The sequence below is a fragment of the Harpia harpyja genome, chromosome 10 (assembly GCF_026419915.1).
Source record: "Harpia harpyja isolate bHarHar1 chromosome 10, bHarHar1 primary haplotype, whole genome shotgun sequence".
NCBI classification, from domain to species: domain Eukaryota; kingdom Metazoa; phylum Chordata; class Aves; order Accipitriformes; family Accipitridae; genus Harpia; species Harpia harpyja.
In genome coordinates this window covers 23,589,304-23,613,140 of record NC_068949.1, presented here as the reverse complement: position 1 = coordinate 23,613,140, position 23,837 = coordinate 23,589,304, and the positions used below count along the sequence as shown (strand labels likewise).

The 23,837-nt window shown below is 40.2% G+C and overlaps 1 protein-coding gene across 8 annotated transcripts in view; it reads left to right on the top strand.

Annotated features, from left to right (window-relative positions):
- HELLS (helicase, lymphoid specific) overlaps positions 1 to 23,837 on the top strand; it is a 71,147-nt gene that overhangs the window by 44,173 nt on the left and 3,137 nt on the right. For 4 of the 8 annotated variants that reach the window (XM_052798590.1, XM_052798588.1, XM_052798587.1 and 1 more), the window contains 18 exons: positions 4,782 to 4,904; positions 6,262 to 6,321; positions 6,811 to 6,847; positions 6,940 to 7,004; positions 7,507 to 7,548; positions 8,372 to 8,596; positions 10,063 to 10,245; positions 10,505 to 10,648; positions 11,236 to 11,432; positions 12,139 to 12,235; positions 13,204 to 13,365; positions 13,876 to 14,018; positions 15,621 to 15,759; positions 17,191 to 17,274; positions 17,368 to 17,487; positions 19,262 to 19,378; positions 20,273 to 20,432; positions 23,652 to 23,748. In XM_052798590.1, coding sequence (XP_052654550.1) covers positions 4,815 to 4,904; positions 6,262 to 6,321; positions 6,811 to 6,847; positions 6,940 to 7,004; positions 7,507 to 7,548; positions 8,372 to 8,596; positions 10,063 to 10,245; positions 10,505 to 10,648; positions 11,236 to 11,432; positions 12,139 to 12,235; positions 13,204 to 13,365; positions 13,876 to 14,018; positions 15,621 to 15,759; positions 17,191 to 17,274; positions 17,368 to 17,487; positions 19,262 to 19,378; positions 20,273 to 20,432; positions 23,652 to 23,748 — 2,162 coding nt within the window. In that variant the 5' untranslated portion in view covers positions 4,782 to 4,814. Of the gene's footprint in view, positions 1 to 788; positions 936 to 1,021; positions 1,144 to 1,402; positions 1,517 to 2,085; positions 2,280 to 4,781; positions 4,905 to 6,261; positions 6,322 to 6,810; positions 6,848 to 6,939; positions 7,005 to 7,506; positions 7,549 to 8,371; positions 8,597 to 10,062; positions 10,246 to 10,504; positions 10,649 to 11,235; positions 11,433 to 12,138; positions 12,236 to 13,203; positions 13,366 to 13,875; positions 14,019 to 15,620; positions 15,760 to 17,190; positions 17,275 to 17,367; positions 17,488 to 19,261; positions 19,379 to 20,272; positions 20,433 to 23,270; positions 23,609 to 23,651; positions 23,749 to 23,837 lie in introns of those variants that run through there. The other 4 variants (XM_052798583.1, XM_052798591.1, XM_052798589.1 and 1 more) reach the window with 4 other exon arrangements.

Genomic DNA, 23,837 nt, shown 5'->3' with positions numbered 1-23,837 from the left:
GGTGATAAGCCCAAAGTTATTTGGACAGCTTGTGTTATTTAGCTGAAGCTAAAGTGTTTTTGTTCTGAACACTAGAAACATTTACTTTGACGTAGCCTATGCCTTGGGAAGAGGGGTTTCCATCGGTTGAGGGGAGCACAGCTCTCACTCGGGTTTTAAGCGCTCCTCTGCCCTCTCGTGGCACAAATCAGAAGTGTTCAAGTAAGTCGGTCCTTGCACTAACGGAGACAGACAATCGGCCCCTGCTATGTCCATACTCTCTGGGCGGAGATCCAGAGACGTGTACCGGTGCCGCTCCCGCTGCCAGAGGGAAGCAGGACGATGAAGCCCAGGCAGTTTCATCACGCTGTGCCTGGCCGACAGCTGCTGACGGCACCGGCCTGCGCCGGCTCTTTGAGGGCGGGCTGTACACCGCAGGGCCAGAAGCGCGCGTTCACCGAAACAACGACCGTCAGCGCGGCCGAGGCCCCGCAGGCCCCGGGCTCACCGCAGCGTGTGGAGGCCCCACGCTGGACAGGCAGGCCCAAGAGCGCTTCAGCACTGAGGCCCGAGGCGGAGCACCGGCGACCAGGGGCGGGCCCGAGGAGCTGCCCGCGGAACCGGCGCCGCGGCGGGGAGCGGAGCGGGGCGGGGCGAAGCTGAGCTGCAACGACGCCCGGGCGGCCGCGTCGCCTGCCAGCAGTCAAGATGGCCTCCGGGCGGTCCCGGGAGGGGGCGGAGCGAGCGGCCTCGCGAGAGCGGCGCCGCCTCTCGCGCGGCTGGGGCAGCGCGCGGTTTTTGGTCTCGCGAGGCGGGCGGGCGGCGCGCGGCGAGGTGGGCAGCGCGGGAGTTCGGCGGGGTGCGCCGGACGGTGGTGGCTGCGCGTGCCGCACCACCTCGCGCCCAACGGCCCCGGTGCGCCGCCATGCCGGCCCAGAACACGGCGAGCAGCGGCGGTGAGAGCTCGGGGCGGCGGGCGGGGGGGGCCCCCGCGGGTAACCAGCCACCCGCGGGTAACCAACCACCCATGCGCTCGTTGCAGAACCGCTGGGAGCGGAGATGGGGGAGCAGGCGGAGGCGGCGGTGATCACGCCGGCCATGCTGAAGGAGGAGGAGCAGCTGGAGGCGGCGGGGCTGGAGAAGGAGCGGCAGATGCTGGAGAGGGTGAGGGGGCGGCGAGGTGGGGCTGCCCCGCGGGGGGCGAGCCGTTGGGTCTGGGTCTGAGCGCCGTGCCCCCGCGCCGTTAGTCCACGCGGGGGCTGTGGGCCGCGGCCGGGTGTCGTGCAGCGCCTTTGATTTCAAAACAAACAAACGTGAGGGGTTGTTAAAGTTCCGGGCGGTGGCTGTGATTCACAAGCGCCTTTGATCATCCACGGGAGGCTTCTCTTTTTTTTTTTTTTTTTTTTGTTGTTTGTTTTTGAAGGTTAACGGTGGACTCTTGCAGTCAGCAAGAAGCCTGCTGCATTTTATACGCATTTAAGTTTGCAATGAGAAGATTACCTCTTTACTTTTGTCGTTCTGAGCCTAAAAATCTAAGGTATCGTGCCTTTAAAGTAAGCTGATTTCAGGAAGGATAGTAAGTTCACATTCTTCTGAATTTCTGTCTGAAATATTAAAGGCAAGATTTTTTTGTTTTCGTTTTCTGTATGTGTACATGACACTTCTTTTCCTCTTTTTTTCTCCTCATTTTATTAAAAAAACCCACCAAACAAACGACCTGATTAGACCTCTGCAGGACAATTCTATAAATACCATTTATCTTTTCCAGAAATAAGGCCGGTTATGAGTTTCTTTTGGTAGCAGGTGTAGTTTAGGCAGCTGCTGTCACTGGCAGCTCATTCTCTTTGCAGCGGTGTTTGAAGGCCGCAACTGAACTGCATCAAGTAAGTAGCCTAGCTTAAAAAGCCTAGCCAAAAAGGATTGGGTTTATGCCAGTCACTTTCCTGGTCTGCTCTCCTGCTCTTTCCCGCATGCAGTTGTTCAGGCACCCTGAAGTAGAGGGGAGCAGGAGCTGCTTGAGCTGCCGTTGCTGCCAGGAGAAACGTATATGTAATCATCCTGAGAGTTAATGTTTGGTTTGTGTACTTCTGTTTGCTTATGTTGCAGGAAATGTAGACTGCTTCAAGGAAATGATACATGCCTAACACAAATGACATAATCGTTACTACATTTAATTTCTCTCTTGCTGTGAATGTTTTCAAATGTTGATATTAAGCATTGGTTGATATTAACCAATCTGTTCTGGAGAGAGAACATGAAAACATGATGCTTCTAGACCTGTGCCGATACAAATTATCAAGGTATCAGAATGCTATGTAGGTATTGTATTTCAGGCATAAGGAAATACAAGCTTGAAAGAACTCTTCTCTTAAATGCTCTTCTGGGAATTGTATTCTAAAGAACTAATGCTATTACTCAAAATACTGGAGAAATCAGTGTGTTTGGGTTGGATTTTTTTCCTGTCTTTCAGAGTGCTCTCATTTTCCCCTTTTCTGTTAATTACATAGCTTTGTATTTGGCCCACCCGAGACTGATGTCTTAAAAACTGAAGCATTATTCTAAGGGCATGAAAAATACAGTTTCTAAGGCCTGGAACTAATTTTAGTTACTCTTTATCTTTTCACCAAAAAAAGTTGTGATTTATAAAGGTATGTTTTTAGGCTGCTGCATTTTCTGATACTGTAGTTAGAAAATAATACTTTATTTTCCCCGAAGTCTCATAATCTTCTTTCTTGCAAGCAATAAGTCATGATAGAGCCTGTCTGAACTTCTCTTCAGGTATTCCTTGATCAGACTTAGAACTAAAAATTTGGAGGCAATGCTTTTGGAGGGTAAGGAGGAAACCCCTGTAGAGAAAATTATCTTATTGTACTGGAAGTATTGAGAAAAGGACTTAGGATTTAATTTCTTTCACAACTAACAACTTCTGTAACAATGCTATAATGTGATAGGTCTGGGTTTTTTTGCGTTCTCTCCATTTCTTGAGAATTCACAGAGCTTACCTTTAACAAGGGTATCACTCCATTGTCCTGTGTGTTTCTATCATGCTTTCTCTGTGCAGTCTGGGACCAGTCAGACTAAGGGAAATTACCTGTGTTGTTAAACCCAGGTTTACTGGCATCTGGGGGCAGTTGATGTTCTTGAAGCTTCTGGGGTTTTTATGCTTGTCACTTTGGTCCTTGTCACTTCGGCAAACTCCCTGCCAGGTGATTTGTACAGCAGTTCAACAAAAGAGTCATTTGTTCCTTCTGTGAGCTGAAGGCAAAATACCATTATGCAAATATATAAGAATGTAAAGTGATGAAAGAGTGGCAAATTTTTGACCTTTTCAGTCAAAAAGGGGAAAAAACCCCTCACTCTGTTGGCTTGAAAATTGAGTCAAAAGACAAAGTGGAGAAATCATAAGTTCAATGCTGTTCATCATCTCTGAGGTTTGGTTTTCCCTTGAAATTTTTGCAGTTGGTCAAGGGAACAGTCCTTCAGATTGACCAATTAATGGAATGATACTGTGTTCACTCCAGTAAAGTGAGCAATAGCAATTTGCTGAATGAAGTAGCTTAGTGTTAATGATATTCTGTCTTGGCATTGCCATAAAGGGTTGATCTTTCTGAGCTCAGGTACTTTTCATCTGAAGGAAAAAACATGGATTAGGGAGAGCAGAAGCAAATAAAAACTGTATGGAGAATCACAAGAAGGCAATCTCTTCCCCCAAAGAACTTGTCGAGATAGATCTTCCTCTCATAAAAGAATACGATGATAGCTACCTGATAAGAATGACATGGAGTACTGTTTGTGGAAAATAAAGGTCTGATTTCTGGGGGAGAGAAACAGGCTCCCCCTTTTCTATGTCACACAGTTTGTCCCATGATTCAGCTAATATCCTTTTTCCCTCCCTGCCTGTTAGCCTATCTAGTTTCAGAAGATTCCCTTGCCTTTCTGTCTTAGTGTGCCCTTCTCCCAGTGTTTCTTCTGAAAGCAATGGCATAGATAAGCATCTTGTAAAGCTCTGCATCTTGCCTTGCTGGGGTTTCTCTTGGAGATGCTAATTTATACCTTTTCACTTGTTTGATATCTCAATCTAACAGGCAATGTTAGGTGAATGCAGAGGTGAATGCTTTTTCTCTTTTGGGGGGAGTCTTGATCTGAGTTTTAAAGAGTAATTTGCAGACTTCTAAATGCACAGACTTGACTAATTCAACAGAAGTTACTTCTAAAAGCATGTGTGGGTTTTGTAAGCAAAGCAAGAAGTTACTGTTTTCACATTGGGAATTGACTTGACCTCTGTGAATTAGGCATGATGGTTTTGTAGCTGTCTGACTATCCTGTTCATAATGAAAAACTGTACCTTTGTGCAAATGGCATGTGGAGGAGTCCCAACTAACACTTGGGAAACTGTGCTGAATTTTGCCAGGTAGGGTTGGGGTTTTTTTTCCTCCCAAATTTTGCAGGCTGCAAATAAATTTCACTTTGCTCTAAATCTATAAATTGGAGTTGAGACACCTTTGAGGCCTTGAATACCTTGTGTTACTGCACTGCAAGTGTGTGTGTTGTAGAGCTCTGTTTACATATACAAGTGAATGCAACCCTCACGTTATTTTCATCTTAAAGCACTTCATAGGTATATGTGAGTCCATACACTCGTGAATCATAGATGTATAATGTACGTAGATGTATAACAACTTGAAGGGAAAGGTTGTGTGTGTGAGAGACAGTTGTAGTTACCCTGCAGAAGAACCCTTCATTATATTAAAAGCATTAACTGAAGCATCTGTAAAGACTTGACGTCTCTTTGTGTTGCCCAGGCTCGTGCTTCTTGGGACAGGGAGTCAAGTGAAATGCGCTATAAGAGGCTTCAACATTTGCTTGAAAAAAGCAACATCTATTCCAAATTCTTGCTAACCAAAATGGAACAGCAGCAACTAGAGGTAGGTGTATTCTTGTCTGCAGTGGGGATTCTTAAGATGGGCTGCCATCTGTTTGGTTGGGGGTTTTTTTGCTATCCAGCTGTTTGAACTGAAGTAAAAATGCTCTTAGGATTGCAATAATAACGTGAAAATCTACTGGAACTACTGCCCAGGAATGAAGTGGTGCTTTATGTAATATTCAGAATTTGTTCTATAAATCCATAGATAAATCAGACTGGGAAGAGCATGAATTACAATTTAAAATCACAGTGTAAGGGTGGCACCGATATCTTTACAGTTCTTTTGTTGGCCTGAGTGCTAGGAAGAGAAAATAAATATTTCAGATAAGAAACAAAGTTTAAGGGAGCTAGAAAACCTGGAGGGAGGATAGAAGATGCAGAGAATTGACAAATAGGAAGTTGTGCAGCCTATTTGTGTTAATTGCTGGAGACCAAGGCGTGTCTTCAGGGTGCTAATGTAGGCCTCCGTCAAACAAATTTGTAAATTACAGTGATCTGAGGTCATGCTGTTCCCAAACAAGAGCTTCCATAAAATGATTTGATGTGGTTTTGTTTTTTTTTTTAAATCCATGGGTTGCTGAGTTCATATCTAGCTTTATCTTAACTTTCTTACTGTACCTTTATGGACAAGCTTGTACGAGTGTACGCTTGAGAGAGAGGAAGAATCTTAGGAAAAGATTCAGGGCAACAACGTTCTCAGAAAAGTGATGCTGACAGACTGCAGGAACCTCCTTTCTAAAATACTTCTCTAGTTTAACTGTCAGCCTGAATTCATGGTTACTGCGTTGATAGAATGCATCTTTCAGTACTAAGTCTTGCTCCATCTGATCAATACCAAGGTTTCTTACCTATTTTTCCAGGGTCCTTTTACTTTCAGCAAGCAGAAATAGTAGATGGAATGAAAATCTTAAATTCTTCAAGACATGAAAGCACTTCTTCCTTAAAGGCATTGTAGGCTGCTTACATTGTTTTCTGTTTCGCAATGAACACAAGTGGTAATATGTAGCAGTTAAAGGGGAGCTGGATACATGGAAAACTTACTGCACTAGATGTGATCTTAAGGAGTTTACAATTGGGAATATCTTTGTTGGAGTCTTTCTAAATAACTATATTCACTGACAAGGAATTCAGAGCAGTTGCACTTTCTTGTCCAAGCTTTGCTTTATCATTTTAAACTATGTCAGAATAGAGGCTTTTAGTGCGATTGCAAAAACAAAGTCTTTAGTGTACACAGAACTCTACATTACCAATGTAATCTATGCCTGTTATCACTTCTATAATGGATAGTTCTCTTGTGGGTGTTACTGAAAGATAAGAAATGTGTGTGTGGGGGGGTGTTGTTCTTTTTTTTTCTTTAGGAACAGAGGAGGAAAGAGAAGTTAGAAAAAAAGAGAGAGATGATGTTAAAATCTGCCAAGGTAAGATTAACTAGCTATTTTATGCAACTTTCTGAATAAAAGTCTGACAATTTATGATGTCAATTTTGATCAAGGTAGGTAAACAGTTAGTTTAGATTAAGTTAGATTAGCTAGTATTTGACTTGCAGGATCTATCTAGTATACCATATTTATTTTAACCATAATAAGACTGTTTAAAAGTGCTTAAAAATTGTATACCATGACAGTCATCTTAAGGAGATGTTTCTGACTAATTTATACTAAAGCAAATGGTTTGAATTTGTCTTGAGGAGGTTTTTTCTTTTAGCAATGATTGTTTATTCAGCCAAGATGCTGAATAAGTAATAAAAAATATAAGCAGGAACTTTTTTTTGCTGTATTTTTAAAAACTGCTTAATAGTATTTCAAGAAGCTTTCAAAGGCAATGGTTTGAGGTTGATTACATCTTTTTATCTGTGTCACGATAGAGATGCATAAGATGATGAACCTCATCCTATGTTTATTTTCTAGGGTCAAAATCCACTTGATGGCAAAGAGGAGAAATCAGGTAATGTATTAGGCTCTGCCTTCTGTAAGTACTGGTATTTTTAGTTTCTTTAATGTTCGATGTGTTGTATAAACTCAAATGTTACCTTATAGGTGCAAAAAAGAAGAGAGGGAGAGAAGATGGGACATACAACATCTCAGAAATTATGTCCAAAGAGGTAGGCCATAACTATAAATAGGCTTGTCTGGATTTTTATAGCACAAATTTTAACTGGTGAGGCAATTGCTGTGTGACATCTGTATTTTAGAGCAATACATTCTCGTACATTGCCATCAGAGATTATCAGCCAACAGTAGTCTGTCTGTAACGTACAACTTTCTTCCAGCAAAGATCTGTGTAACAAGCAGTGTTGTCAGACCTGTGGAATTCAGATGCTTTTTTCTTTTTTTTTTTTTTTTTTTTTTTTTTAAAGTCTTTGAGGGAGGCAAGCTGTGAAGAGACTACATTGCCAGTTGAATTCTCAGTTACCCTTTGTAATTGGAATGTGTTCTCTGGTGTGTGCCCTTGTTTAGAGTCACTTGTATGATTAATGATGTTGTATGGAAAGCTTTTTAAAGATCTGTCCAGATTCTTCACTTAAAAGATCTCATGAAATACAAATTGTAGTAGCCTTTAAGGTTGAAAAGCGCATAAGCATAGGTTTTTTTCTTTGTTTCCAGGAAATATTATCAGTGGCAAAAAAAAGTAAAGTGGAAAATCAGGTATGTTGGCACATGTTATTGCAGTTTAAGTGTGTGAAGCCCAAAGGGAGGGCGGGCTTTTTATACTTTATATCTTTAAGCTTTTCCTGTAAATGAACATCTCTGCTAGATACTAAAGTCCTGAATTAGAAGTTTAAAAAAGTGGTGCAAGTGAATGCACTTAAATACTTATTTTCAGAAATCCAAGGTGAAAACTTCTAACTTATTTTTTCTTAAACACTGAATTTCAACGTATTTATACTTTATAGAACGCCTGTAGTTTCGAAAATAAGGAAATAGGAATTTACTAAGAAATATTTGTGCTGGTATATAAGACCTTAAGTCATTTTTAAGCATTCAAGCATGGAGATAACAGGTGTGGTCTCTTCTGCTTCAGCTGTAGTTTAAGAGCTATGTGCACAGTATGACTTTCTTTCCAACATTCTCTAGAATCTGCTTACAGAAGGGAAATAGCTTCATTAATTGCAACCACTGTGAGGAAGGTTTTAAGTCTGCTTGCTTTTCTGGGTAGAAAATTGTAAGCCCGATAGCTTCAGTAGCTATCACTGGTTTTCAGGTCTAAAGGAGTAAAGAATGCATATAAGGAGTAAAGAATGCATATAAGGCTTTGAAATTTTGCATGTTGATGTCTACCTATGTAGTACTATTAATCCTAAAAATAATTCTACTCCTGAGTTAACAGTTACTCAAAATAAGACTTTGTGTCAGGTGCTGGCTTACTTCACTGAACATTAAGACTGGTGTAAATTGGGCAAAAGTATGTCTTAGCTGGGCTTTGATGTGCATTCCACTTGTCATGTGTTCCTTGAACTTCCCTCTATAGGATGAAAGCTCTTCTGACAACCTGTGTCCAGAAGACCTGCAGAAAAACGGAGACTCAAATAGTGTCATTAAGGATAGATTATGTCAAGCTGTACGACACAGTGCCAAGCAATTCCTTGATCCAGTACGGAGATTTAATGGACAACCAGTGCCTTTTCAGCAGCCAAAGATTTTTACTGGTGGTGTAATGAGGTGGTACCAAGTGGAAGGCATGGAGTGGCTAAGGGTATGGAGCAATTGTTGATGATTGGAAACAGAAATGGAGGGGAAAGAGACACTAGAAGTCTCTGATCATAGTTGGTACAGGGAAGGTGAAGGAGAGAGACAGTTCTTTAAAGATTTCTCATGATACAAGAATCTGGTGTTACAAAAAAGTTGTCAAGCAGCAGATAAAATGTTTCAGTGTGGGGAGGGTATTTGTGTTTGTAAAAGTTTCCTTAGACTTTCTGGTTGGTGTTCTCCATCTTCCCTTTCTCCACCTATTTTCTTGTTCAACTCGACTTTCTTTTCAGCCTCTCCTTACAAATACTTTGTGAAAGCAGGAGGACTATGCACACTACTAAGGGAAAGTCTTACTATTTTTCTCTCAAGGGCTTGAATACCTAGCCCATAGGTATTTAAAGACCCACTACCTTGCAGACCTGACACAGCTGAGTGTTGCATTCTCTGCATCTTTGAGTCTAACTAGTAACATTAACACAGTGTTTTAAAAATGTTTGTCTTCAGCCTGTGAAATCAAAAACTAAAGAAACTTGCTATAAAAATTGACCACATGCATACTCAACTTCTACCCATTTTTTCCTTGCAAGCCAAGTTAGAACAACTTTTCTTCTTAATTATCAGCGCCAGACAGAACTAATTTTCATTCTGCTGCTGATCTTGTATTTCCCTTAGGTTTTTTCTTTTTCTTTCCTTCCCCACAAGCATATGTATCCTGTTTTGACAGGCTTAGACTGATCTCACAAGTGAGTGCCGCTAAACTTGCTCACTCTCTTCTGTCACTGGGAAGTGCCTAGGGAAGGCAGGCCTCTTCTGCGGGGAGGGAACAGCTTCCCTAATTAGGCCCTCAGTTATAATAACCTTTTTTTATGAAACTTTATGAATAGTGAATAGAGTAGCCAAAGAGCACTTCTGTGTCTTCCTTTCTGCTCTTTTATGAGAGGTTGCTCTGTCGCTTGTCAGAACAGGCAATGTCTGCACAAAGAACTTTGGCTGGAGCAGGTGGCTGTGTTGGTCAGGAATTGCACCTTTTTCCTATGGTGAAGTAGCTATGCCTACAGAAGCTACTTGAATAGATAAAACTGAAACATCAGCACAATAACTTGATCTTTTAGAGGGAGAAGCTAAGGGAATTCTTTGGAGCTGGGATGAGTAAAAATTTGGATAGTGTGAGCTGTACTCGCAGTTGAAGTGCCTTTTGATACAACACTAATTTACATCCTTTCCTTTGATACTGTTCTGGGTTTTTGGGCCCTAGTCAGGCACTTAATTGGTAGAAACACATACACCTACATATGAATGTCTGGGGCTTACAAGACGCTTGTATTTGATTTTCTCCATGATGAAAATATTCTCATCTGTAATATAAAATGTGCCTAGTAGAGTTTCCACACGTGTTACATTCCTAAAGATGTCTGTTATTCCTAAGGTGTGTTGGTTATTTTGCATTGACATTTCTTTTTCTGTATGTAGATGCTTTGGGAAAATGGTATCAATGGCATTTTAGCTGATGAAATGGGGTTGGGGAAGACGATCCAGTGTATTGCAACAATAGCACTGATGGTAGAGCGAGGAGTCCCAGGTCCATTCTTAGTATGTGGTCCTTTGTCTACTCTTCCAAACTGGATGTCTGAATTCAAGAGGTTTACTCCAGAGGTAAAAGTGAAGATTTTTCTTGTTCTTCCTTAGGTTTAAAAGAACAAATTATTTAATTCTTACTCTTAATTCTTTGCCTTGAAACTTTCTCTATATAGAACATCAGTTTAATTGTAGTTGTTTATGTGGTTACTACACACTGTGCCATGTCTTGCTATGTATTTACAGCCTTCTTGTAACAGAGCTAATTATCTCTACTATCTTCTGTTTAAGTTTAAATGAGCTTAGTTCACCTGGCTTCTAAACCTCTCTCTTTCAGATTCCACTAATGCTCTATCACGGAGCTCAGCAGGAACGTCGTAAACTGGTTCGTAAAATTCACGCGCGGCAAGGATCATTGCAAATCCATCCTGTGGTCATTACTTCCTTTGAAATAGCAATGCGAGACAGAAATGCCCTGCAGGTACCTAAGTTCTCCTGAAAGCCCTAGGACGGGTGAAATGCCTTATCACTAACAACAATGCTTTTGAATACAGTAAAAAAACCCTGCATGCTGCCTGTACTAATGTCATACTGTAGCATTTATATTGGCATTCACTTCTGTTTCCTTGGGAGCAGTGGCTCTGGAATCTTACGCTTAAGAAGTTCTTCAAACAGAACACTATCCAAAAAGTGAAGTAAGCAGATAGTTACAGCATATCTGCTCTCTTCATTACCTCTATGTAGGTGATAGTGAGGGAGGCTTGGAGTAAAAGCTATACTTAGTGTATAAATATCATGGTTAACATCAGAATGGTTGTTTAAGCGAGATGAGTTTCTTGTAGAAGTTTTATTGTAATCACCTAAGCTTTCTAAATGCAGTCACCATGAAGCATGTGTGTGGCATTAACTGGACTCGGCTCTTCTAGTCTGGCAAAGTGAGAAACAACAGTAAATAGAATCTTTATAACAGGCCGTATCACACAGCCTTATTGGTGCTGCTTAGCTCATCTGGCACATGTTTTGATGGAGTAAAGCTAAGATTTACTGAAATAGCCTTTCTTTTTGCAGCACTGCTTCTGGAAATACCTGATAGTAGATGAAGGTCACAGGATTAAAAACATGAACTGCCGCCTTATCAGAGAATTGAAGCGATTTAATGCAGACAATAAACTCCTGTTGACTGGTACTCCCCTGCAAAACAATTTGGCAGAGCTTTGGTCATTGCTTAACTTCCTTTTGCCAGATGTGTTTGATGATTTGAAAAGGTAGGTTGTGATCTGATGGTGAAAACTACTCCCCTTTGTTCTGTTTGGGCATTATTGTGACTTTAATTATTAAACTTGTATCAGCATGCAAAGAGCTATTTTGTGGTATGGTTGTAATTTGGTATGATTATTTGGTGGCAAAGGCTTTGAAATGTGTCTTGCCTTCACGCTTACTTGTTTCAGAAATGAAGGAAGTAATTGTTAGCTAATTATTAGCTCTGTGGATAGTGGAAGCTCAACTCTGAGCTAAGACATGAGCATCTGGGGGGAAGAGATGTTTGTCTAATCATAAGTGCCTGGTGCTGCTTGAGATTCTCTGAGGTGCTGGAGAAGGCAGTTTGAGGCTGGCAGACATGGGACCCTTGGGAGACAGATCCTTTTCTGAAGCAGTAGGAGGTTAGGTGGAAGAACATTGCCAAAATGTTAGACTAATATTGGAAAAAGACATAGGCAAGAGTGAATATAATAGATCATAGTGAATATTCCAACTAGTACAAGTATTTTTACCAATCACTTAAAACCTCAAGCATCTGAATTGACAGGTATATTTCAGAAATACCTCCTGTTCACCCTCTATTCATGATGGATATTAGTGCTTTGTTTTTCTTAAATCACAGTATAGGAGAAGAATAGTATACTTAAATAATGAAGAATAATAGCTATGAAGTAAGCTATTACTTTTTTTTTTTTTGCTTTGTTTTTATAGCTTTGAATCCTGGTTTGATATTACCAGCATTACAGAAACTGCTGAAGATATTATTGCTAAAGAAAGGGAGCAAAACATCTTGCATATGCTGCATCAGGTTTTCACTTATTCTTTGTGTTGTTTTTTTCATGGTTTATTTCTAACATTGACCATTGTTATGAAATGTGTCAAAATCTTGTTTGTGGAGCTGAATTCTGGGCCTGAGGCTTTTATTATGGCACTTCTGGACTTCCTTAGACTTGTGGGGTTTTTTCAATCTTTACAGTATTTATAAATGCTGGAAAGGAACAATATACCTCTTTGATAATGACTCATTTTTGTTCTTGGAACTCAATTGAGTTTAGTCAAACTTAATTGCAGTTGCTTGCTTCTGTTTGCCAAAAGATTTAATTGGTATGTTTATTTTGTTGAAAGAGAACTTTGAGGGAATTCATGTAACTTTTAGGTGTTGAACAGAATACCTTTTGACAAACTAGTCGTATAATGTACCTGTCTTCAAAACCAAACTAACACTCAAAACTTTTTTTTTTTAAGGGGGGGGGGTGTGGAAATAAATGCTTACAGAACTATCATTTTCCCATCATAAGCTGATGGTGAGAGATAAAAATTTTATCTTCTAGATATAATTGTCGATGACATTTTATTATTTATTTCAGTGAAAGGTTTGGGGCTTTCCCAGAATGACTTGATTTAAGAAATTTAACAATTAAAATCAGCTGTTTCATAATAAAAATACTTTCAGTTAATGAAAATTATTTGAAAGGTCTGTAATGTAGTTACTACTGCACCCTTATTAAACACTTTAAAATATTTCAAATGTCAATGGATGTGTTATTTGAACACATGTATTACCAGCATGTGTGTAGAAGTTTTGGGTAGGCATCCATATTAAAAAATGAAATATGGAACTCTGAAAATTAACTCTTTTGCTTTAAATTGTCAAAATAGCATTATATCAGTAGACTGGTTGGGGGGGGGATGTTGGTCGGGTTTTTTGTGTTATTTTTTTAAACTAGCCATGTTGAGAGCTTTGAGTAATTGTAACACATCTGCTCAACATTTCAGATTCTGACGCCTTTTCTACTGAGAAGACTGAAATCTGATGTTGCTCTTGAGGTTCCTCCTAAACGAGAAGTTGTGGTATATGCACCACTGGCAAAGAAGCAAGAAACTTTCTATACTGCCATTGTAAATCGCACCATTAGGAAACTGCTTGGAAATAATGAGGTATCTACTGATGTGAATGTTAGAAATGTGCTTGCTATTAATGGTTTGTAGGGAAAAACACATTGGTATTGCTTCATTACCATTGTAACTAAACCCACTTTTTGCTTACATTTTAGTTGGATCCTTTTGTTATCTATTTCAACGGCAGTTACTGTGAGTGACCTCAGTGGGCACAGAACTAATACGAGTGTAAATATGTTCTTGATTACTTGTAGCTTGGGGGAAAAAGATGACGATTTTCATAGAGTTAACAGTTTCTGCTGTAAAATCAGTAAGGTACTAATGCAGCTTTTAAAAATCAAGCAGAAGCTTTCAAAATCTACAATTGTAGACCTTTAAAATTTGGGCTGCATTTTCTACTTAGCAAAACTTACAGCTGCTGAGTCTAAGTAAATATTGCATGATGAATATCACTGAGACCGCTTTTCAGTATTGAGAATTCTTGGGTCAACATAGGCCTTTGAATCTGAAGCTATCTGCTGTTGATGGCAACGTTATCATTTCCCACAGGAAGAAGTAGTTGAATTGAGTCCTACAGGCCGACCAAAACGCCGTAGCCGAAAACTGGTTGATTATTGTGAAGAACGTAATGGTTCACCTGATGACTTGGAAAAATTGATCAGCAAAATGCAAGAGGAAGTAGAAAAAGAGAGGTCCCTGCCCTAAAAGATTCTCTCTTTTTTTTTTTTATTATACTGAATATCTCCGTCTTGGTTTGCTTCCAGAGCTTTGCTTATTCAGATTGATCAAGAAGAATGGCATTTCGTAATTCACTATCCTTGTAGCTTTATGATTTGTTTCTTTGCTTTTACCTAATATTTGCTGGGCCGTGATAGCAATGATTAGGTTGTACTGTCACTCACTGACTCATTGGAGTTATAGTTAACTACAAGACAATTACTCCTAGACCTGTGGCCTTTGCAGGATCTAGCAATAAAATTGCTTTTTGAGTCCCTGTTTTCATTAGTCACAATCTTAGGTAGCTCTTGTGATGATAGTGCTATTGATAATCCATAAAGAGCTAAAATGTCCTAGTGTGAAATGTAATTCCTTTGGGCTGTTAAAACATTTTGGTAGTGAAGAGCTGTGGTTCCACCAAAGCCTCAAGGTCTAAGATGGTGTTGGGTGCCAGCCATGGAAGAACTGCTTCATCTTAGTTATTTGGTAGTTGAATTTCATTGTAATAGCTTAGGTCCTGGCTACAGCTAGCAATGAGGACAAAGAGCTTGGCTTATTGCTAGGTTTTGCAAGGTTCAGGTAAACCTTTTGTCTTCAGTGTCCAGTTACCTTCAAAGGTATATCTTCCATTGGCTCAAAGACAGGACAAGGGATAATGCTGGTGTGCTAACTACAGTTAACTCCTAGGTTTTTGTGGAATTACTCGGGAACACTTGGAAGCAAAGTTTAGGCTCAAGACTGGAGAAAAGGGAGGAGTAGTTTTCTTGCTAAATTTTGTAAAATATGTAGGCTTAAGCTGAGGCCTGGAATCCAAATGGCCAGCATGGTTATTGCTGTTTTGGTGACAGGTATTGGTCACTTTCTGGTGAATAAGATCAGAGTTGAGATTCGGGACTGAGGGAGCTGAGGAATCATGTTCATTCCTGGGTTTGGCAAGGTCTGTTGGTGGCTCTAAATGGGTTGGAAGTCCCTTCGGCATAAGGAAAACCAGGTTAATCTTCAGGGTTGAAATGTATTTATTTTGCTAGATTTTTATTGTAGTTCAGTGTACTTTGCAAGAACAGACACTTAAATATATGTTTGTATTAGTTTTGTGGTATGCACAGATCTCTTCTGTTGGAGGCAGTACTTAGATGTGGAAGAGCTAAATAGATGTATTTGTTGTGAATCCTGCAATGTGCATGTGTGGCTGAAATGGGATAGGCAGAGAGCTGATTTTGGAATAGCTTATGTATTGTTCTGCAGGAGATATGACCATTTGTTCTAGACAGGGCTTGCTTCTGTTCCCTTTTCTGCTGGGTGACTTGCACAAGTTGTTTTTTCTGCTTCTGATTACTCCTGACTGTCCTTTTGTGTATTAAATGAATAATGGCAAACCCTTGTGCCTTTGGTGCCAAGTGTGGTACTAAAAGAAGCTTCATCTTGTGATAGTTTTACTAACTATGAGGGATTTTGAGGACATTTGACACAGCATGTGAATCCATTGCTTGATTTTGGTTTTATTTTTTTTCTCTTCAGTATCTGTAATGTAATAAGGTGACACTTTCTATACTAATAAGGTGACGTATTTTTTCAAGGCCAGTGGTAGAAGTGAGCATTCCCATGGATTCAGAGGTGAACCTTAAACTGCAGAATATTATGATGTTACTGAGGAAATGTTGTAATCACCCCTATCTTATTGAATATCCATTGGACCCTGCTACACAACAATTCAAGGTACTGAATATTTTAAAGGATTATGAGAAAAATTATTCCAGGCATTAAAAAGCAATAGACTGTGAGCTAACGGCAGTAAAGAATGACCTTTTCAGTGTATTTGACGTATGCCTTGCCATTGAATTCCAGTAGTGTACTGAATCATTCTTTGAAGCTTCCCACAGCAGCAGTTGTGGAGACCAGTTCAGCCCTCTGTGCTCATTTAGCCTTTGCATAGTGATGCCATAGTGTTCATTACGGCAGCGCTCATCTGCTGGGAGCAAAGTTACCGAATTCAAACAGTAGCTGGGTTCCGTTGACTCAGGGTGTTTTAGATCTGCCTCAAGCTCTCCTCACAAAGGTTAATTTTTAAAACAAAAAATGCTGACCTTGTAAACCGTTCATGACATAAATTGTACACGCTGCAGGAGGTTGCGGTGGTAACTTAAGTGTGAGGTGTTGAAGGGCTGAACCAAGTACAACAGAGTCTGCTTAGAGCACATAGCATCATTTCTCCTCCTCAAAAGGGAAAAAAATCCAAATTATATCACAAAGGCCAGCTGGTAGTTTAATCTACACAAAGCAGTGGGCAATATAGGACAGTATGAAGTAATTTGAATTGAAAGAATCTTGAACAACTGGAAGTTGCTTGCACATTCTAAATGTAGGTTTGAGGGCATGTGTAGTCATGTTTCCTGTTCAATGAGTGATAACAGATTCAGCTGCAGTCAGGAGCAAGCTGTTGAAGTTTATCAATGTAAGGTCAGTGCATAAAAAGCAGATAGCCCAGTCTGGGTGATGAGGGAAAATTAGTTAATGTGTAGAAAATGCAGACTGACAGTTGACACCACTTGCAGGAGCTAGTACCTGCTCAGGAAAATAGATTAGAAATTATCAAGGTGGCTGCTGTATGGCTCAGACCTGAGAAGCTTCTATATCCCTGCTCTTAGCCCATAGCAAGAATTAGATCTAACAAACTCTCTTGAGCAAAACAGGGGTCTAAGGTAGCAGTGTGAAAACTTGTTCTGTGAACCTTTGTCACTTGGCTGATGTGTAGTAACATGTTCAGCAGTGCTTCCTTATATCCAGTAGGTGGAAGCCTTGTGCATTAATTACAAGCTGGGAAAGAAACAACAGTGCTTTTCCATGTGGAAAAATTAAAATCATCAGGGTTTCTCCTTCCAGAAATGGGATGAAAACTAATTAGTTTTTGTAAAAATTATTTGGGCATATGAAATCGTGGGGTTTGATTTAGTTTAATCGTGATTTAGCTGGTTCAGTGTAGTTTGCTAAAATTCGCGTTGCTTCCAATCTTATAGCTTTTAGTTAAAAAGATGGTGCAAGCTTGTTTCTGTGAGAAGCTTTCAGACAGCTTTTGTTGGTGCTTCTGAATCAGGGAAACCTTTGGTATCCTTCCCTCCTAATGTATGATCCCCTTTCCCCTCTTCCAAGGTTGATGAAGATCTAGTAAAGAATTCAGGCAAGTTTCTACTCTTGGACAGAATGCTTCCGGAACTGAAAAAGAGAGGGCATAAGGTAAAGCTAAAGATTTGGGGGTGGGGGGTGGGGGCGCATAGTTGTCTCCTTATGACCAAAAAATGGTATTAAGGAATCTTCCTCGTTTTGTAGGTCTTGTTGTTCTCGCAAATGACTATGATGCTTGACATTTTGATGGATTACTGCTATCTGAGAGACTTCAAATTTAGTCGATTGGATGGCTCTATGTCCTACTCAGACAGAGAAGAAAATGTAAGTAGATGTACATGCCCTTTGAGCCTGTTAGCAAATTCTTCTTGTTCCTGTGACACTGGAATATGATTTCACACAGCATTTAGCCTTTAATAGGGAAAAGACATCTATGTTGAAAACTGACATCCTTGCTGCTGCTTTTAATATCTGCAGCTCGGAAATACTGAAGCAATGAAATGTGTTACTAACCATTATCTTGGGGTATGCCTGGAATGGGTGTTTATGTACTTTGTTGCCCAAATGTGAAGTATGTAACATATCTATATTGTGGCAGATGCTAATCTCAGTTTTACCCCTGCACATATTGTTTCCTAGCATCCAGGATGTGATGCCAGCATCTATGGGAGCCTGCTGCAAGTCTAATGCCAAATAAAGTAGATTTCCAGGAAATGAGGTTTTGTACCTAGTGGGACACCTGTAACTACAGCCTGAAATTGCACGTGGATTTGTTCCAGTGCAATCCTTTGTTCTTGCATACTTGTAGTGGTTTCAAATAACCACAGAATGCCTTACTACTGAGGCACGTATTTATCATTAAGCGCAGCCATGCAGGGTGGTTCTGGAAAACCACCTCTGAGGGTTTGCAGGGATGAACAAGAGCAATGCATATATGGAAGAAGTACACACAGGATGTATCTAGGGGGTATGCTGCAATTGCCATCTGGTCTCCAAAGTATGCACTGGTGTTTATGAAGATACAGAAAAACAGTGGCAGATGACAGATCATCGAGCTCAAACTGCACTTCCCTTTGCCCCATTTTTTTTCCTGTGCCACAGTGTGGCTGAGGAAAACCAAACCCCTGAACACTTAGGTTGCTACTGTTAGAGCTGATTCTTAAAGAGGAAAGGCTAATTAGCAATATGTCAGCAAGCTATAGTGACTTTTATTAAGCTGGTAAAATTTTGTACTGCTGGCTTGTGGGGATTTTAAAGAGTTGATTGTGTGCCTACTACAGTGTGGTATGGGTGCAGATAAGAGAAATCTTCCAGGTCACCAGTCTAAGTCCAGCAAGGCTCTTCCCAGCTCCATGATTTGCTGCAGGTGCTGCAGATGCTGATGTCCAGGAGACCCCAGAGGATATGGGGCTTTTAGAGAGCTTGGTTAGCTGCTTCCACCTGGCAGTGGGGTGATGGTTTGTTTTTCTTTGCTGTGATCAAAGTCCTGAAAGTTACACTTCCAGTTTTCTACCAGCATGTGGGTGGTCAGACTAAGTAGACTAGGTTTTGACCGGTGTTGCAGACCTAGTAGGAGCTGTGCTGACACTTGGAAACATTTTGCAGTGAAAATGGGCTAGATGCTGAGTAGGAGGCCAGAAAGTTACTCTTAATTTTGAAGCAAGAGGAGGAGATATACAGGGTGGCTGGAAGTTACAGTCAAGTTGGCATCAATATTTTAGATTGTTGCTTGTGTCAAGAAGTAGGTATGTTTTTAGGCTCTGCCAGCTTGGACTGTGCTCACCTTGTTCATCACTGGATGGTAGGTTATGTGGAGGTGAATGTGATTTGGACCATACCTCACTATAGTCGCCTCCACTTTGTGTGTTAGGCAATTCATTGACTGGAATCATCAGATAAGAAAATACAGTTGCTTCACTTCTTGGTCTTGTCCTGTCCCAAATGCATGCAGTGTTTCTTAAAGCCTTAGTTTGGCCTCTGACAGCATGTGGTGTATTTTCTGTGTTCATCTTTTTAAATACAGGTCTGTCAAAATAAAACATTAGCTACGTTGTGTTTGATCCATCTGCTGTTTTTTAATAGATGAATTCTTTTCCAGATGCATCAATTCAATACTGACCCTGAAGTCTTCCTGTTCTTAGTGAGTACAAGAGCTGGTGGCTTGGGCATTAACTTAACTGCGGCAGACACAGTTATCATATACGATAGTGACTGGGTATGTTGACAGACTGTTAACCTAGTGATATGTGTCCTAAAATGCTTTCTCTATTGCTGCTGTGATTAATAACTTACTAACCCATTATGGTATAGACAGTTTCTGTAACTTTAATGGGGTGTTACATGAAGATAATATCAAGCAGTGTATGCAAACATGTTATATATGAAGTATGCAGCCTCATTTGAAAAGTCCTAGCTTATTGAATACAACATTAAAGTTGATTTCCAAAACTAGCCTATTTGCCCCTGAGTTACACCAAAAGCAGCAGGGTTTTTCTGTTCCTGTTGAAGATACATTTCCTTCTCCCAGTTTATTATTTAACTTTGATGTAGCCAGACCTTCTACAGGTTCCCTGTTTCCAACAGCTGCCATGTTAGTACCAGCCCCTTGAATCTCCTGTGACTTGCCATATGTGTTTTAGCTAGCTAGGATTCCGCTGCTCCTGTGAATCTGGAGGCTGGGAAGAAGAGAGGTATGGAAGGAAATGACTGAAGACCTCTGCATCTTCACTTTATTTTAAGGGACACCTCTGGTGTTTGCATGACTATTCAGCTTCAGGAGAGCTAAAGCAGCTTCAGAAATGGCTGAAAACTTTGTTAATCCTTTTTCTTATCTTCCAACAAAAAAAACCCACAAACCTACAACCAACACCCTCAGATAAATTTGTGATACAAAACATGTCCATCTGTTGAAAACTGCAGCACACAGTGCAGAAGCAGTCTGAGCTAGTTGGGTTGCTCTGGCAAGAGATGTAGAGTTCTATTATACCATGGGTGCCTTGCTTACTGCTGCCACTCTGACTCTCAGAGCTCACTATTGAAAACGCTGCCTGTGGTGTGTGTCTTAAAAAATGGTTAATGGTGTAGCCAACTTGTTTCTTTTTCTGCTCAGAACCCCCAGTCGGACTTGCAGGCCCAAGACAGGTGTCACAGAATTGGCCAGACAAAGCCGGTGGTTGTTTATCGTCTTGTGACAGCAAATACTATTGACCAGAAGATTGTGGAGAGAGCTGCTGCCAAGAGGAAGCTGGAGAAGCTGATTATCCACAAAAGTTAGTATCTTTCTCTTATGACTTCCTGTAAGCATGTGTTACTTCTTTAAATCTCAAGAGAACTCTTACTGCTCTATTTTGTGACTGCTTAGTATTTTTTCTTAAATGCAAAAAGCTTCATCCTCTCAACAAGTGCCTATATAGTATTACTTTTCAAAATGTATTGTTAGACACATTGTAGATAACTTCTGCAGCAAATTAAAGGAAAGCGCTTCTAGTATTTCTGGAATCACCATGTTATGACGACTGCTTTACTAGTAGGTAAGGAAAAAAAGACAGGTGATGGGACACTGAGTGTATATGGAAGAAATACAGGTAAAACCAGGCAATAAGGGAGTAGAGCTCTGGGCTTGTTGGCAGCTTGTCAGCAAGATTATAGTTTGTCTGACCCAAATGTTTTTGAACTTTTAGCATTGAAAATGCTGGGGGTAGATGACAAGTCTGAGTTGATTATCTTTTTAAAATCAAATTAAATGAACCAGAATATAAATGGAAAAGCAGATTAAAAAAATTCTTACTGGTTGCAGTTTAATTTATAACAATTCTTGATAATTAATTTATAATGATTTGGAACAATATGCCTACTTAATGACATCTAGAGCAGTGTTATATGATGTGAGGTTTAGCAATAGATTTTTTTTTTTTCCAGTTGCAGTGGCAAACTTGCTTGAGTAGGGAGCATTCCTATTAAAATTGGTAAAATGGGTAGAGACCACAGAAAGTTGGTTTCTGTGGGATTCCTACTAAACTTGGTTGAGATTGCAAATCCTACAGCTGTAATATCACTGTAAAAAATTTCAGCATCCTGTTTGCATCTGTCCTTCTGAATTTAAGAACAGTATGTTATAACCATAGTAGAATAGTCCTGTTTGAACAATTAACCAGTGCTGAATGGAACAATAGTCTTTGATTTTTATGTGCAGAACAGTGGTGATTCTTGTTGTGTTCTTGATTATATAGCTGGTCATACTCAAAAGTCTTTAGAAAGTGACTGGGCTGAAGTGTCTCTTTTGGGGGTAAATTTTTCTTGTTTGGGTCCTATGGGAATCCTGGTTTGCTTCTGTAGCTTATTCTGTTTGTGATATTTGGACAGTAGCTCCCTATTGCATTTTCCAAACACTAAGCTCACTTGAAAAATACAATTCTTGTAACTTCATATGGGCTTCTGACAATAATTAGCCTTATATTAAACTTTAAAGGAGGTTGGGAACTTCTCATAGTATATTAAGGGGGGGCGGGGAGGGAACCCAAAACATTTTCCTGAAGGCATAAAGGAGCAGAAAGACCATACCTGTAACTGTCTATTGCACAGTGCACTGCTTGTCAAGCCTAAGCTGTGGTATGCCTCTGGTTTTGGATGATCTTAGCTAATCTTTGTTAGATGCTTCCTTTATCCTAGCTTTAGGCCTTTTCTTTGTAATTTGATTGCAACCACTGTCTTGGTGTGACTGCTGTCTGACTCTTTGTAGGCATGTTAGTGACCAATTTAAGTAAGAAAAATTTGTTTTTTAATGATTTGATTGTGGTCCAACCTGAAGTTAAAACCAAAGTGGCAAAATAAGCGCACAAAACAGAATGGGCTCTAATAGTGGATGACTGCCATATACTAAAGTAGCAATGGGAACTGGGACTAGTTATACTGGAAGGAAGCTAAGTGTCACGTTGGGTCATGCAATAAGTTGAGTATTCATCTTGGTAACTATTGGTGAATCATATCAAAATCTTTGCAGCTTAGGTAGGGGTATCCCCTCCAGGAGCCTTTGGATCCACTGTGTAAATGTAAAAGTGATGTAACAGATCCTGTTATTTTTAATATCTAAAAAGTGTTGGAACTTTGGAGGAGTAAATGAGGAAGGGATATCACAAAGCTTACTTAAGTCAGGCCTTTCAGGTGTCTAACCATGTAGGGCGTGTACAGTACAAGTACTGGAGCTTAAGAACTGAAATTTGTTGCAAAACAGAATGCTTTTTTGGCCTCAGCACCAGGTTACTCTTTCCATCTTGTGCTTCTGTTTTATTGAAGAAAGTTGCCTAGGAAACTCTATGAGAACCAGCATGATTTTAGTTAAATTGGTAGATGTCAGACTAAGAGGAAGTGATAGACATAAACTTCTATTTAAAATGTTTAGTGCTTGATAGGGTCTTCTGTATTTTTCTCTGTGTCACTATTATTGCAACCCAAGACCTGTATAGCACTAATTCAATGCCATATAGTTTGTGAAACTGAAAACTAAAATGGAGAGACTGCATCACTAATAATGCACGACAGGACCTGGATCCTGTGTGTCTACAGCAGGAGATGTTAACGGAGGGGGGCGGAGGGGAAGAATCCTATAGCTCAAACTCCTCTGGAACTTGCATCTGATTTGCAGTTCACAGATGAACAGCCAGTCATTGGAGGGAGATGGGAAAAGGTGTGGGGAGGATTTCTGAAACCAAGATGTAGGAAAGAACAGCAGTGAGTGTGATGAAAGGGATCAATGAAGACTCATTAATAAAATGGGTACATGTGTTGATAAAAACTGAAGAAACTTGGCACAGAGCAGTAAGCCTTGGCTGTCTCATTGAAACGTGCAAGGCTGAGCTTGACTTCATCCATCCTCGGCTTTAGTTAAGTAATAATCCTGTAGAGGTTTTTTTGGATATTTGGGCTGACATCCAGATTTGTGTGTAGATAGGCGTTAGCATAGTCTTTTCAAGAAACCAACCTGTGTCAGATATATTACTTTTGTCATGTCTGCCTAGTCCCTTAAACTGGGAGATGTTCTCTCTGCAAACGACACATCTTTCCTGTATTTCCTATCTTGTGGTTAATACTGCTTACTTTGTTTCAACCAGCTTACAATACAAAGGGAACAAACTTCAGCATCCACCATCTAACTTTATTTACAATGTTTTTACTGTAAGTAGAACTAATGGCTTTTCTGCTCTGTGTGTGCGTGTGTGCATGTTGAATTGGTGTTTCAATCAGTTCTTCTGCATACTACAGCTAGAAGGTGAAAGGCCTGCATGTAAACTCTTAATGTACCTCTGACTTTTTTCACCAGTTAGGCTATTAGCATAAGGTGTGTTTACCTGAGGGCTAAGACAATGAAACATAGCCATTAGTTTTGATATGCAAGAGTAATTTGTTTGATATGTGCATCCAGCATTGATTTAACAATTTGCAGAAATTGTTCCTGTCTCTGTGTACTTTCTTAAAACTTCTCCTTTCTACAGATCAGTTTAAAGGTGGCAAATCTGGTCTAGCACAGTCAAAGAGCTGCCTGGACCCTCAGGAATTAATAGAATTACTGAAATCCAGAGACTATGAGAGGTATGCAGGTTTCATATTTTTCTTGGGCCGTGAGTTTGTAACTTGCAGCTTGCAAGCAGCTGTCGGTAGCTCTCTTGTCTTATGAAGTG